The sequence below is a fragment of the Phyllostomus discolor genome, chromosome 4 (genome assembly GCF_004126475.2).
Source record: "Phyllostomus discolor isolate MPI-MPIP mPhyDis1 chromosome 4, mPhyDis1.pri.v3, whole genome shotgun sequence".
In the NCBI taxonomy this organism is placed as follows: domain Eukaryota; kingdom Metazoa; phylum Chordata; class Mammalia; order Chiroptera; family Phyllostomidae; genus Phyllostomus; species Phyllostomus discolor.
Genome location: NC_040906.2, coordinates 198,953,088 through 198,967,580, shown reverse-complemented (window position 1 = coordinate 198,967,580; position 14,493 = coordinate 198,953,088). Strand labels below are relative to the sequence as shown.

Genomic DNA, 14,493 nt, shown 5'->3' with positions numbered 1-14,493 from the left:
AGGCCACTGACCAATGTTTCTCTCTCACACTGATGTTTCTCTCCCTCTTTCTTCTTCCCTTCCCCTCTCTTTAAAAATAAATTTAAAAATTTTTTAAAAATAATTCCAAGACACTCAATGTTTAAGTAACTTAATGTTTACAACAGGAACACACATAGACAAGGAAAGGGTAAATTTTAAATGTGCAGGTTTATATAAACATTTTACCAAAAAAACGTTAAACACTTAAAGGCATACACAACAGCTTCATTTAAGTGATTCAACTTAAAAGCTGCTTTGGCACCTTCTGCAACACACTGAGTTGCTCCTTCATATGAACCTCATCTTAAGTCTTCCCTTCCTGACCTGCTCCCCTTGGAAAAGAAAACCAACGTGACTCTCGGTACAATTCGTTTTATTTTTTTAGTGTGAGAAAACATTCCCAGGTTTTTCCAATTTCACCTGCAAAAGCAACTGAGCTGAAAGACACTGTTTTTAAGATCTGACAGTCACCAATAAATGTGTAAGAATATAAAAAATGAATTGACTCCAAATTCAGTACACAAGTTCTTTCCTCTCTAAAGCATTTTTAAAACTGCAGAACAATCTAAAAATCTGTTCCTTTAAAACACTTGTCTGTTAAAAATAATGTATTTGTTGATTATAGGTATCACAAATAGAATATAAAAGGTAACTGCATTTTCCTTCAAATACCAGTTTTCCCATTCTGTTGTGTTGTGTTTCCTACCATCCATGCCAAAGGTCAATCAAAATCTCAATGCAAGCAAATAACACAGGCTATTGAAATAAAATTTAAGGACAAAATAACAATTAACTTATGAGGTAATTTTTACTTTCATGTGTTCAAATATCACAGTTGTAAGAAACGTCTCTCTCCTAACAAAGTGTATTTAAGATGTGTATTCTCAGAGCCCTTGCTTCTAGGGCCCCAAATAAGTTAAATAAAATTCCATGCTTCCCAGGATATCAAATACCATGCACCATTATAATTTAAGAAGTTAACTTGCTCATTTATATTATGCTTTCTGCCCAATTAAAAGTATGCTCCTGAAAACCACTTGAAAATATGCATTTAACCTGAAATAAGTTACTTAGATTCCAACAAAAATGTAAATGTCTGTAACTAGCTTAATCCATCTATCTCCAAAACGACGTAGGGGGCACAACGTCCAAAGGAAAAGGCATCCAGTGCACGGGACTGAGCGCCAAGAAGCCAAGCTCCCCAGGGCTAACGCAAAGCATCCAAGTGGCTGAGATCACACACCGCTTCTCTGCGGCGGAAAACTGCCTGTCAGACCTTTCTGCACAGCTCCGAGTTCCTAAACCCAGTCAGAGCGGACCATCAAACTGAAAAATTCCGTACTTCCCAGTGGTCAGCCAGTGGGGCTCGGAAACTGTGAGCTGCTCCCCTTGCCCAGGAAGCAGACCAACCTGAGTTTCAGCCTTTAACGTGCGGATGCTGCAGAGCGGGGCAGGATGGAAGCCGTTCAGAGCCTGGTGGAACGGAACTGTGAACTCCCACTTTCTGTCCCCCGTCAGCTTCCTGTAATTCAAATCGCCCTTGAATAAAATTAAGTGTGCCTTCTGCAGTTCGGCGTATAAGTCAGGAGCAACCTGAGGCATCGCACAGAACGCATGAGGCAGCGTCCAGAACATGTGATCGTGATAGACCCACCTGCCCGCTTTCACGTAGCCTTCCCAGTCAACCCCACACCCGGACACCCCCTTATGGCCAGACCGTTTCACTTCCTCGATCAGCCAGTTAAAATCATGTATGGTAGTATCAGACACAAACCACGGGATTGTTTTTCCATAAAAGTGGACCTCGGTGGCCAGTTTAGAAGACAACAAGAAATCGGCTAGTATTAAATCTGTAACAAGTTCAAAGCCAGAATTATCCAGAACAATATCCACTCTAGTAATAGGTACATCTTCTCTCGTTTTCTTGCGACTGCTAAGTAATGACCAAAGTCGTTCCGTGTCATTCACTAAAATAAGAGGTTTCAGGCCTTCCAAAGAATTCATGATGTTGACCTTCTGAGAACTGGTCTCCCCGCCTGACAGAGACAGGTCACACTTGTTTCCCCACAGGGAAATCTGGAAAAGAAAAAGGACAAAACATTTACGTTTCTTCTAGGTGACAAACAAACATGTAGGATGTGGGGGTGGGGAAAAGGTTGCTACAAGTATTCATAAATTCATTTCTATAGAACTCAATGTAAAACGTCCATCAAATCTACTTAGTCTAGTAATGCAGAGACTATGTTTACACGGTATTGCATAAAAAGGTAAAACACCGAAACTTTCATTGGCCAATACTTGGTGAACTTTAAAAAACTGGTTTGAATGATTTTAATGATCCATATCATTTCATCAGAATGAAAGCTTTTGCATCTTGCAGATATGAGAACATGATCAGATGCTGTAAAAATAAGCTGCAAAGTTTACTTTTATAATCCACTGCCAAGAGAAAAATAAAAGTGCCTTTCTTCCCCTTAGCACCTTCTCTTTACCCACCCCCTACCCACGGCCCCTGCAAAACTGCTCAATTTCTTTTAGTAAATCCAATCTCTGGGATTTAGTTCTCTAACTTGTAAAATAAAGAAACTGGACACGGCGATGTTTAGTCTAGAGACCCTTCCAACTCCAGTAATTATTCTACTTTAAATTGAAACGATACTCAAGCTTATTTTGTAGGAAATGGCATATAATCCTATTTTTTTAAGCTATAACTAAAATTACATGTTTAGGAGTATAGGTTCTGAAATCAGCCAGTCCTGGATTCTAATCCCAGTGTTTCCAATTAACAACCAGTGGTACATTACATATGATCTCCAAGGCTCAGGTTATGTAACTGAAGAATGGGATAGCAATAGTAGTTACTTTGTAGAGTTACTATGAGAATGGACATGATGGGTGTGAGTAGTGTACCCAATAGCTGGCATGTGGACGTACTCAATAAATATTAGCCAAAGAAGACTCTACTCTTGTGACTCAAAATAAGAGGAAAATGCATATTCCAACCAAGAATATTATTTTTGAGAGTAAATGAACACATGCACATATACATACTTATTTTTATCTTTATAATTTTCCTTTCAGTGTAAGTCCACGCCTGAGGCAGAAACAACCGACGGTGTGGAAGAGGCCTCCCCAGCTGAGGTCAGGGTCCCCGCCGGCCGCCCGCCTGCGTGCTTCCCTCACACCACTCTCCTGTCTGTAATTAGTTCCCGTCTGTGCCCTTACTTGGCTGACTACAGGCCCTCCAGACTACGAGTTCTGTGACAGCAGGGACTGGTCTGTCTTCCTCACCATCACATGCCTGGCATCGAGAAGTGCAGGACAGCGTGGACACCAAGATGTTCGTGTGGACAGAGGTAGAGTTCTACGGCTTTTTTTAAAGACGGATCCGTATTCCCGCAAACTGGAACCCCGAGCTCCGTGCAGGAAGTCGGCCTGCTGGGCAGGCGACACGAGCGCTGATGGGGAGCGACTCTGGCCTCCCCTCCTGGGCACAGGGTGGCCGGAGCAGGTGACGGAAAACAGACTGGTGCTCCTCCTCACGATGTAACTCACGGACAAAGAACGTATTCAAAGACCACGAAAGAATGGGCCACTATGGGTGAAGAGCAACACGCTGCTTTTCTTTTTTTTTTAATTCTAAGCTAAGCACAGAGAACAGTTCCGAGGGGAAAGGATTACTAGGTTTGTTAGCAATGCCCCAACCAACACCCTTTCTTCCAAACTCAGAATAAGCCTCCCTCTTCATCACTCAGCTTCCGCTGCTCGCCCTGCACGTGCCACCAGGACTTCGGCACGTCCCGCAGCCTGTCCCGCAGCCTGTCAGCGCGTTCTGAAGCCTCCCCTTCCGAAGGGGACCCCGAGCCTTGTGACATGTAACACTTCTTATGCTACGGTCCCGGCCCTGTCACCCCTCCTGCGGGTCACTTTAGTAACTCGGCTTCTACCCTGAGCCGCTTCAGTCTGTTCTCGGAAGCAGCCCTTGAAACAAGCCATTTAATGTTACTCCTCTGATCCAAACTCTCCAGTAGCTCTCCCCTTCACATTAGGAATCCAACCCAAGTCTTTCCCTTGGCTTACTCGGCGTTCTGAGGCCCTTCCAGCCCCTCCCCTCTGACCGCTCTCATTTCCTACAGGGTCCCCTCCAGCTCTCACACACCGGCAGGCTCCCCACTCCAGCCCTCAGGGGGAGTGCTCCCCCCCCCCACACGCCCCCGGGGGCCTTCTCCTTCACCTGTTTCAGGTCTTTCCCCGAGTCACCGTCCGAGCACGCCCCTCCCTGGCAGCCCTCTTTACTCCTGCCCCTTCCCCTGCTTTATTGCTCTTTATGACATTTTCTAACATCCTTTTCTGGAAACGTTTCTCACTTTTCCTAGGAAGTGAGGGCTGGGGTATTACTGTGTAGAACTAGACATTTTCAAACAGTGCTGCTCCTAGTAACATAAATTTAAGGACTTTTGGAATGAGAATTAAAACTAAACTTAAGACAAAGGAAGAAATGTAGTAACACCACGTTAAGTAGCGCACTGTTTCTACCCGACGATGATGAGAGCACATTCTGCGTCCCACGCTGTGCAGCACTCACAGGGGTGAACCCAGTTTCCCACGCCAAGTTCCAAGGCGCACAGCACCACCCTCACTTAAGAGGATGAGGAAGTTAACTCAGAGACACTGAGTAACCTGCCTCAGGTCCAACCGCAAACAAGAGCTTTGCAAAGCCAGCATTCAAGCCCAAGGCGAGCTGGGCTGACCAAATGACTAAAGTTTTCTCTCAAGAATGACAGAAGCTACGAAGCCACTAAAATCACCTCCAATTGGGGTAGAAGAGATTTCAAAACCCATTTTCAAGAGATTATATGGATTTTCCATCTCTTAAATAATACTACTAAAATGACAAATGATCAATTATGACTAATATGACAATATATATACATGCTTTGTTGTTAAATGTGTACCAGTCTCTTCTTTAACTATTTGTATAAATGAATATACTCAGGAGATTAATTATCACATTTACCTGAAGAAGTTTAAAAAACTCATTTTTCAGCTGATTTTCACCTAGGTCTTCAATAGTTTTCTTTAACTCTTGCAGGTGAATACATAAAGCCATGATAGGTTCCTGTGACTCAAAGAAGTTTTGCTCTTTTGATTCTCTGAACACATCAAAGTCATCGATTGGTGGACTAAAGTAAAAGAAAAACATAAGTGAAACATTTATGTAACCATACCTTTCTTCCCCACCCATTTGAGTAACTGCGATTCTTTAAAGGAAAGAAAATATCAGCATTTGGTCTCAAAAATTACTGGTAATAGGCACTAGATATAACATAGATCAAGTTACGTTACACAACAATAATCAAAGTACACAAAATCCCCCCAACTCATTTTAATTGTCAAAAGTTCCCTAATCAAATATTTTACTAGAAGTATTTAAATAACTAATGACTATATTCATAATTATTCAGCTTTGACTGGTGTGGCTCAGTGGACTGAGCACCAGCCTACAAACTGAAAGGTCTCCAGTTCGATTCCCAGTCCGGGCACATGCCTGGGTTTCGGGCCAGGTCCCAAGATGAGGGCACGTGGGAGGCATCTCTCCACATCAGTGTTTCTCTCCTTCTCTTTCTCTCTCCCTTCCCCACTCTCTAAAAGTAAATAAATAACATCTTAAAATAATTATTTACCCGGTAGGGTTTCTAAGGCAAAAGGAGAAAGAGAAAATTTCAAGACAATTCCTTTACTTTAACAAACATTTTTGGGGGTGCTCAATGTGGCAGGTCCCAAGTAACATACGGACATAAACAGAATATTTGAACGTAACGTAGTAATCAGTCAAACAGAAGCATTATGGGACAATACTTAAGATAAATGAGATAATACAACATAAATTTTATTATGACCAATTTTGATCATTTATGTGTAGGTGTTTCATTTACTTTTTTCCCCGACAACGTTTACTCCCAAGCTGAGTCTGACCAATGGTGATGTGCGTGCCATGGCTACATCTTCATGCTGTCCAACGAGAGTTCAAATAATATTCATACCAGCCCAAGAAAAACATAACTAGGGAACCATAAATGCTGACAGAATAGCCTTTTCAGAATCAACTATGAACGACATTCAGATTATGTGAACCCCTAAATTAGCTAGTCTACCCAGGGGTCACGCACATTAGGGGAAGAACAGTGCGGCTGAGTCGCGGGACCGCCGAAGAAACCACCACCTACCAGAACGCCCACATGCAAACGACCGCCGCCTCCTTCCAGCCAGTCCCCGGGGGGGCACCCTCATCCCAGGATGCTGCCATTGCTCAACGCACCTCTGGAACTCCTCCTCTGGAATCTTCCTCAGAACCCGTGGCACGTTATTAAACGTCCTGCCAGTGACAGCGTGTCTTCATCCTTTGGAGTTCTTTTCTTTTTGGAAACAGCCAAAAGTCACTCAGAGCAATTTCAGTAGAAGTGTGTTAATCAAATAGAGTAAAAAACATTTTTGGTCAAAAATGAGGAGTAACTAAAAAAAATGAGACTAACATCCTTTTTGAGGATTGTGCACTGGCTCTGAAAAAGTTCCAAAGAATTAGAAGGCGATTTTAGCAATGGCAGCATTGCTGAAATAAGTCAGTCTCTCAAGGCGACTTAAAAGGCTAGAAATGACTTGGATGCACAGGGTCACGTGTTGGGGGCAGCGAACGAGGGCTTGCAGAGCCGATCTGGCCCACCACCTGTTCTGCATGACCCACAAGCTAAGGATGGTTTCACATTTTTGAACGGTTGGAAACAGCCAAAAGAATATTCCATGACACACGAAATCAAAACCTCAGTGTCCGTGAATGAAGTTTAACTGGAACCCAGCCACACTCACCCATCTCTGCGACACGGGGGGCTGCCGCTGCACTGCAGTGACACAGCTGAGTAGCCGTGGTCACAACAAAGACCACGGGGCCCTACAGCCGAAAATGTATACTGTCTGAAATGTATATATACTACACCGAAAAGTTTGCCAAACTGTGCTCTAGGGGTTTACTAACAAATCATTCATTCAAGTCACACCTCCTATTAAGAATAAGCTTTATTTCTTGTTATTTAAGAAAGTGAACTCACTTAAACTATACACGATTTCCGATGTTTAAATGTTTGCTATTTTAGAATCTATGAAGCTGCGTATGTGCATACACTATGACCCAGTGGTTCACTCCTAGGTACGTACTCAGCAGAAATAAGCACGCACAGATGTTCGCCAAAACACGCGTTTGAGTGTTCGCAGCAGCATTCTTCCTAAGAACCCCGAACTGGGCACCACTCAAATACCCATCAACAAGAGAACAGGTAAACAGTGTGGTGTGTTCACACACTGCAACACGATGTAGCTATGAAAACGAATGATTTACAGTTATATGCAAATAATGGATCAATAGATGCATCTCATCAACGTCATGCAGAGGGAGAGAAACCAGATACAAAACTACACTCCATGTAATTTCATTTAAACGAAATTAAAAAACAGGCCAAACACACACAGGTCAGGACAGTGGCTGGTTATCCCTGAGCAGCTGTGATGGGATCCTGCAAAAGTTTGAAAAACCTAAAACTTCTTTTGGTCGCTTGGGAGCTGTCAGGACAGGAATTCCTCCTGCAAGAGCCCTGACGAAGCGGACACCTGGAAACGACTCGCGGGCCTCGCGGGCCGGTGCTGCTGTGGGCCGGCTCCCCCTTTCACTGCCCTGTGACCTGAGCGCTCTCTGGGGCACGGCCACACAAACCCGCACCCTCAGGTACCTGCCAGGGGACTGGCGTAGGAGAGGGGGCTACATCCCCTGCCGACTGGTATTCTCATCCCTGGAACTCGGAGCTAATTCTGCCTCTGCCCCTTTTAAGAAGCTCTGTTTGTCCAGCAGACGTCGGCCCAGGCTGTGCGGACTCTGACATGTGCCAAGAAAACCGGATGCCCAGGCCCCACCACCGAAAAACTAAATCATCCGTTATTTCTTTTAATATAGCGACTTCAAATTCTGCATATATAAAAAAATTCTCCCCAACTGGGTTACATGCAGATGGGTTTGTGAACTTCTGCTCTAGATTTTTTTTATTCTCTGACCTGATCCACCTCTAAAATAAAACTCAGAAACGACATTCATCTTGTTCTTCCAACTTCCACACTCCACTAAACCAAACTCCATCACCCAGTCTTTCAACCCCTCAGCATCTTTGGCTAATACGGGTAAGTTTGCAAATCATAAAACACACACCCAGAATTTCAGACTAACCCTTGTTCCTGACATACATGCAAATGTGCCGCTTGGGAAAACATCTGACGAGGGCTCTCATCACATGTACACAGACGGAGCTCAATACTGGCTCTGCCACCTATTAGTCAGGTAACCCTGCACAAGCTGTTCGCCTCTCTGGGCCTCAGACTCCTCACCTGTAAGATGGAAACCATAACACCACCTACGCTTCACTGAGCCGCAAAGTAACTGGAACGTAGGTGGGACTCAACGTGCGACACCCCTACTATCAGCTACAGTCTTCTGCCTGGCTGCTTCTGTGTGCCAGGGACTAGGCTAGACTTTTAACACGTAGTATGTTTTGCTTTTAGAACTGAAGTCCTAAAACATACTTATTCAGCAAAATCAATAAATTATATTTATAGAGATTATGACAGAAAAAGCTAATGAACAGACTCAAATTTATGCATGTTTCCTAAAATTATTTTTTAATTTTACTTTTAGTGCTGGTTTGACTGACTGCTTTAAATCATCCTATGCTATATTCAGACAGACACCAAAAGATTCCTCTCATGCTGCAAATCTGTATTTTTTAACCTGTGAGCTAAAAGAACAATCCACGTTACCTTTTCTTCTGCTCTATTAAATCAGTTCATCAGAATTTTTTAGGAAAAATAAATTGATATACACAAGTGTATAAAAAGTTATTTAGAATGTTTGTTTAACCTTTAGTCTTTTTCTAATCTAGTCATTAAAAAACAAAAGAAAGAAAAGAAAAAAAGGCCCTGTCCAGGCAGCTCAGGTGGTTAGAGGGTCGTCCCAGTTCGTCAAGGTCATGGGTTCCACCCCCAGTGAGGGATCACACAAGGATTAACCAATGAATGCACAGTAAGAGTAAAAAAAACTAGTGCTTCTCTCTCCCCTTTCCTCTTTGCAAAATCAATTTAAAAATAAATACATAACTAAAACAGGGCTCGAGATTAAGGCAGTGCTAAAACAACAGACTGATTCACTGCTCTGTTGATTCCTTTATCCCAAACTGACATGTTATCTATTTTTTAAACAAAACACGCTTACTTTGTCCCGTCTTAATTTTTAAATAAGTAATTATTTCCAATTAACATTTTTTCCTTAACAGGTACAATTTATTTCACTCTAGAAGAAAAGTATCTTCATAAAAATTTCCAACTCGTTCCGGCCCAGCGGTGACATCTGCAGAGTGTCCAGCAATGCAGTTAATACCTGCTGACCTGAATGCAGGTTTGCACTGGTTTCTATTTTTAAACTTACCGCTTTATCACCTCAAAAAGAGAATAAACTATCTAAACAATTACTCGATGATTATCTACTTACCTCTGGATAACTGCTTCATGAATTCTACGATACAGGTAGCATTCCACAAATAGCCACGGTGAGTGGAACCACCTTGGTTTTCCATCACTTTCATTTAAAAGACTCTGTTGATATTCTAGGTACTGATTCCATATGTCAGTATCAGCAAACTTCTCAACCAAGGGGGTAATTGGCTTATCTGTTTGTAATTCATTCCGCAATTTAGAAAGAAGAGAAATAGCTTTCTTTTCCGCTTCCATGCCTTTCTGCAGAAATATGGAAGAAACATTTATATATTTAAAAATATATACATAATCTATATACAAGTAATTAAATTGTATATATAAATGCTTTACATATAATATATAAATGATTCCCTTAAAGTAACACATTTTTATGGACTTATACTTAAGAAGGAAAAAATACTATATCACCCAATTACATGTTATGTCTTCACAAACTAGTATAAACACTTACATTTAGAATCTTTTATAAGTTTTTATTTACTTTTAGAGGGGGGAAGGGAGGGAGGAAGAGGAGAGAAACATGGAGAGGCTGGGTGCCTCTCCTGTGCACCTCCATGGGTGACCCAACCACAACCCGGGTGTGTGCCCTGACCAGGAAGTAAACCAACAAGCTTCTGCTTTGAGAAAAGAGGCCCAACCAACTGAGCCACACAGGTCAGGGTTAAATTTAGAATTCTTAAGCTGAAAATCAAAGTACACACCCAGATATACAACATTATCCTTCTTATCTATTGTTTTTTTTTTTAAGTTTCATCTTATGAACAAGAATCCTTTCATTATCTACAAGTGAGATGACCATTATCACAGAGGGGGAACTGCTTACTATGTTTCTGTTAAAAGATTTAAGAAAATAATTAAAATTCAAATAATTTCATACCTCTCCATGTTTCTCAAAAATTTCACTTTTATGTCGATGCAATGTATCAATAGCCTTGGTTAAGATCTGTGGTATTCGGTCTTTAATTGTAAGATATGCAAATGATCTAGAAGAGAGAGTCACAAACATAATTAATATATTACTTAGTAGCATTAATACTAGAAGATGGGTCATCTTTCAGTTTCTGAATCACCCTATTTAAATTAAAATTCCTGTCCATGCAACCAATATAAGGAAAACCAACAATGTCTGGACACTACATTAAGACACAGGAAAATCTTAAAAGTTCTCTGGTATGTCATCAAAGCTGAGCAGTTTGTGACTCTAATCTGATTCTCCCCTGGAGTTTACTAAATCATTCTTACCTTTCCCATTCTATTCCCTTTATTTTCCCTAGTCAGAAAGTAGTTTTAACAATGTGACTAGGACAGAAAAAGAATCACCCTAAAAATCAAATAGGTTCTCTCCTCCAATGTCAATTACTAAGTGACATATTGCCTACTTAGAAAAATGAATGAGACGAGGATGTAAAATGGCCTAAAGACTCTACTGTGCTAGAAAAACATAAAGAAAGATGGGTTTGAACCTGCTTATTTTCTCTTAGACAATTTTAATTTTCAAAGGCTTTTCCTGCCGCCTTCTCTACCTGCACAATTATTCCTTCCACCCTGTTTTGTCCCTAAACAAAATCAAGGCATGTTACCACCTCACATTCCCAACCAAAAAAATAGTATCAAAGAAAGTTAGAAATAAGGAAAAACTTGAGTATACTTGCATAGAAAAAAAATTAACAATAGTCCTGATTTTAGACATACAAAAACCAAGATTTACAGATTATCATTTTAAATGTAATTAGTTTTTAAAGAAAATACATGACAAAGAAAACACAGGTCTCAGTAAGTGGTGAAATTCTGTGCAGACTTTTTAAATAGAGCACAAAACTTAGCTGATCATTTCACTTCTACTTTCAGATCATCAGAGGCAAAGTAAAAACAAAGTTGACAGTAATTTTGAAAATACCCCTGCAGAATCACCTATTCTAATTTTAACTTGGGATCATCACACATACAAAAAACTCAAATATCTTACTGAAGTTTTTGAAAAATATTGGGTTACACTCTTCAGTTTTTCAAGGTTTCCTCAAATGATAGCTATAAAATTATATATAGTAAAAAAAAAAATCACAAAATACTGATTTTGTGGCACTTGAGTAACCTAAACAGTGATTAGGTTTTAACAGGTGTAATTACTACTGTGACCAGAATTTAACCTTTAAAATCACCACTAATTCCTTGGAAGAAGAGTAGGAATATTAAATGAACTGACACTCCAGTTTTCCAAGGCAGTTGATACAAAAAGAAGTGACAGTTCTTGGAAGACTGTACTTAACTGTTAACTGGAAACTGCGTATTGCTGTTTTTCCAGCTACTAAATTTCCTCAGAGGCCTGAAGGCTGGGGCAACAAGGTCCCAGATCAGAACTTTACCATGAGTCCAAAAGAGCCTGGGGCTCAAACTTGAAGCAAACACACACCCCCTGTGTTTGCACAACCTGAGTGCCCGCTTAAATTTTGGGCCACTAGTACCTCTCAGGCCTCAATCTTCTCCTGGTCAAGTCACTTTGTTGTAAGAATTCTTGTGTTTCGCAGTATTTTGGAGTAGGGACGTATGTCAAATATAAATTTGGCCATTCAATTTATACAAATGGATATTTTTTACGGTGATCCACACGATGTCTAAAAAGTAATCTGCACGTTTTATAGTGGGATTATGAATTAATCTGATAGGCAACAGAAGAAACACATTTCTCCATAGATCAGAGATTCCTAATTTTTGCAGAGACTTTTAACACCCCTCCCCCCAAACTGCGTTTATTGCAACATTGAAGCCACGCTCTCTGCAATACCCAGAAAGGAGGGCAGAAGAGGCATAATAAACTCTCACGGGAATCAAGCGGGAGTTAAAAAAAAAAAAAAAAAAGGAACAAACCATTTTAAAAACAAGTGAACTGCCCAATACAAATTAATATAAACCTATTAAATGTTTAAATGATCACTGCAGGGAGAGGTGGGGTAACTGGAGGATTTCAGCCCGAGCTCGAAGTCCGTGTCGGTGTTAAGAAAAGAGGCCACGAAAGCACCCCGAGAAAGATGCTGCAACGCCGATCCGAGTCTCGAGCCCGGCGAGCGGCCACAACCAGGAGACTCAAGCCTCCGGCCTGCCTCGCGCCCGCCTCCGCGCGAGTCCCCGCCGCAGCCCCCGGGGAAGCGGAGCCCAACGGCAGAACTGAACTCGCAGCCGGGGGCGAGCGGGCGGCGTTCCGCCCGCCGCAGCTTCCCCGCGAGGCCGGGCTTTACACGAAAGTGGGGACGAGGTAAAGGGGCCGAGGGGCTGAGCGAAGAAGAAAGCGACACAAACCCTACGTCCTGTCCGGAGAGAGACGCCGGCAGCCCCGCCATCATCACCTTCCCGGTTCCCCGCGCCAACGCTCGGATCTCCCCCGCCGCAGGACAAGAGGCGGTGCGGCCGCGGGGGAGGAGCTGAGGCAGGCGGGCTCCAGTGCTCAAAAAAAAAAAAATGCTTTTGAACAAAGAAACTTTATTTGGTGCCCCAGGGACAGACAAACAATGACCGGCTGGAGGCCTGGGAGATCTTCCGGGGACGAAGGCGGGGAAAGCGAAGGGCAGCAGGAGAAGCGGAATAAGGAAGCAGGGCGGAAGGCGGAAGCAAGCAGGAACCGGTAGGTCCCAGACACTAGGGAGCGGAAAAGGTCAAGCCGGCGCGGGTCACGTTGTCTGGCAGTCACGTGGACAGGGCGGCTCGCGCACTGCTGAGCCCACAATCCTATGCGCCTGCGCAGTGCCGGGCGCTGGGAGAGGCCTCAGTACTGGAGGAGTGTGGCTTGGGGCAAGGTGAGGCTGCAGCCAGGCGGCGGAAGTTTGCCCCTTTGGCGCGTCCCTCTTCTCTTCCGGCGGCGAGGTTAGTGCACTGCCTTACCCTAGACATTTGTGTGGCCCTGCACGGTGGTCCCCCGCCTTTGCTCCTGCCCGACCTGAACCTCTCGCGTCGCACGTTTCACCGGAACCTCTGTGGTCCCCTAACAGTGATCTTTGGTCGATTTAGCTGGGAGTTAAAAGCACTCAATCCACAAACAATTACGAAACGTCTTTGAGCCAGTGTATAGCGGTAACTGCAAAGGTAATACAACTTTTGAGTTTAAAGAATTGGAAGATATGTTCCCGAAGATTAGTGCCACTTAGCCATTGAATCATAGCCCAGATGATAGTGTCTTCTTAAGTAGAAAATGTGCCCATGAACTGAGTAGCTGCTTTGTACTTCATACCCAAAAAAATACGACCTACAGTGTGCTGGGCACTATGGTCACGGGAGACAGAGTATGAACCAAAGACAAAGCTCAATTCTCAGAAACTGAAAAGGGAGAGAAACTGCTCTGTCCCTCCCGCTTCTATTTTTCCTCCTAGCATCGTCACTGTTTAATATGTATTGTGCCGATTTACCATTGGTCTGTCACCCCAGTGTGATGTAAGGTTCAAAAGGTAGGGATTTCTGTCTATTTTCCTGTATTTTCAACGAGTAGGACAGTGTCTACCACATGATAGGAACTCAGTTCACATTTGTTGCATGAATTAACAAATTAAAAATACTAGGCATGCAAGTGATGTTAAATGCAATGGAGAAATATACAGGGGTGGAAGGTAGAGAGTGGTGCTGATTGCGCTTTAAATGCACTGGTTGGGGAAGACTTCCTGGGTAGGAGGTTTGAGCCAAGGCTCACAGATACCTGGGAAAAGAGCTTAAGGAACAATAAATGCAAAGATCCAGGGGGCAGAGTGACTGGAGCAAAATGAGCAAGGGAAAGAGCTGTAGGAGATTAGTTAGAGTGGGATAAAGAACCAGAGAATGCAGGGCCACACAAGCTATTTTAAGATCTTTGGCTTTTATTTCAACTGAAACATGAGACCATTGTCAAATTTCATACAAAGGAAAGAT

At 42.7% G+C, this 14,493-nt stretch overlaps 2 protein-coding genes across 7 annotated transcripts in view; one reads left to right on the top strand and one right to left on the bottom strand.

Annotated features, from left to right (window-relative positions):
* Positions 1-377: 377 nt before the first annotated feature.
* Positions 378-13,070, bottom strand: ARMT1 (acidic residue methyltransferase 1). 4 transcript variants are annotated; one of them, XM_028510838.2, is made up of 5 exons: positions 12,901-13,070; positions 10,484-10,589; positions 9,602-9,846; positions 5,039-5,204; positions 378-2,097 (listed from the first exon to the last, which is right to left on the bottom strand). In XM_028510838.2, exons 1-5 carry the CDS (start codon positions 12,942-12,944, stop codon positions 1,330-1,332), a joined length of 1,329 nt encoding a protein of 442 aa, XP_028366639.1. In that variant the 5' UTR covers positions 12,945-13,070; the 3' UTR covers positions 378-1,329. The 4 variants fall into 4 exon arrangements, with proteins under 4 accessions (XP_028366639.1, XP_035880793.1, XP_035880792.1 ...); XM_036024900.1 differs by having other exon boundaries at positions 12,948-13,054; XM_036024899.1 differs by having other exon boundaries at positions 12,906-13,013.
* Positions 12,778-14,493, top strand: part of RMND1 (required for meiotic nuclear division 1 homolog) — a 43,192-nt gene continuing 41,476 nt past the window's right edge. Inside the window, exon 1 of one of the 3 annotated variants that reach the window (XM_028510837.2) lies at positions 12,778-13,222. The gene's annotated coding sequence lies outside the window, so the exon portion shown is untranslated. Of the gene's footprint in view, positions 13,223-13,337; positions 13,462-13,521; positions 13,681-14,493 lie in introns of those variants that run through there. The other 2 variants (XM_028510836.2, XM_036024898.1) reach the window with 2 other exon arrangements.

Bases quoted from the DNA above. Each gene is read 5' to 3' on its own strand.
- ARMT1 (XM_028510838.2), bottom strand. From the start codon at position 12,944: ATGATGGCGGGGCTGCCGGCGTCTCTCTCCGGACAGGACGTAGG. The intron at 10,590-12,900 runs GTTTGTGTCGCT...TCTCTCTTCTAG, and splicing joins CTCTCCGGACAGGACGTAGG to ATCATTTGCATATCTTACAA. The intron at 5,205-9,601 runs GTAAGTAGATAA...CTTTTACTTTAG, and splicing joins CATGAAGCAGTTATCCAGAG to TCCACCAATCGATGACTTTG.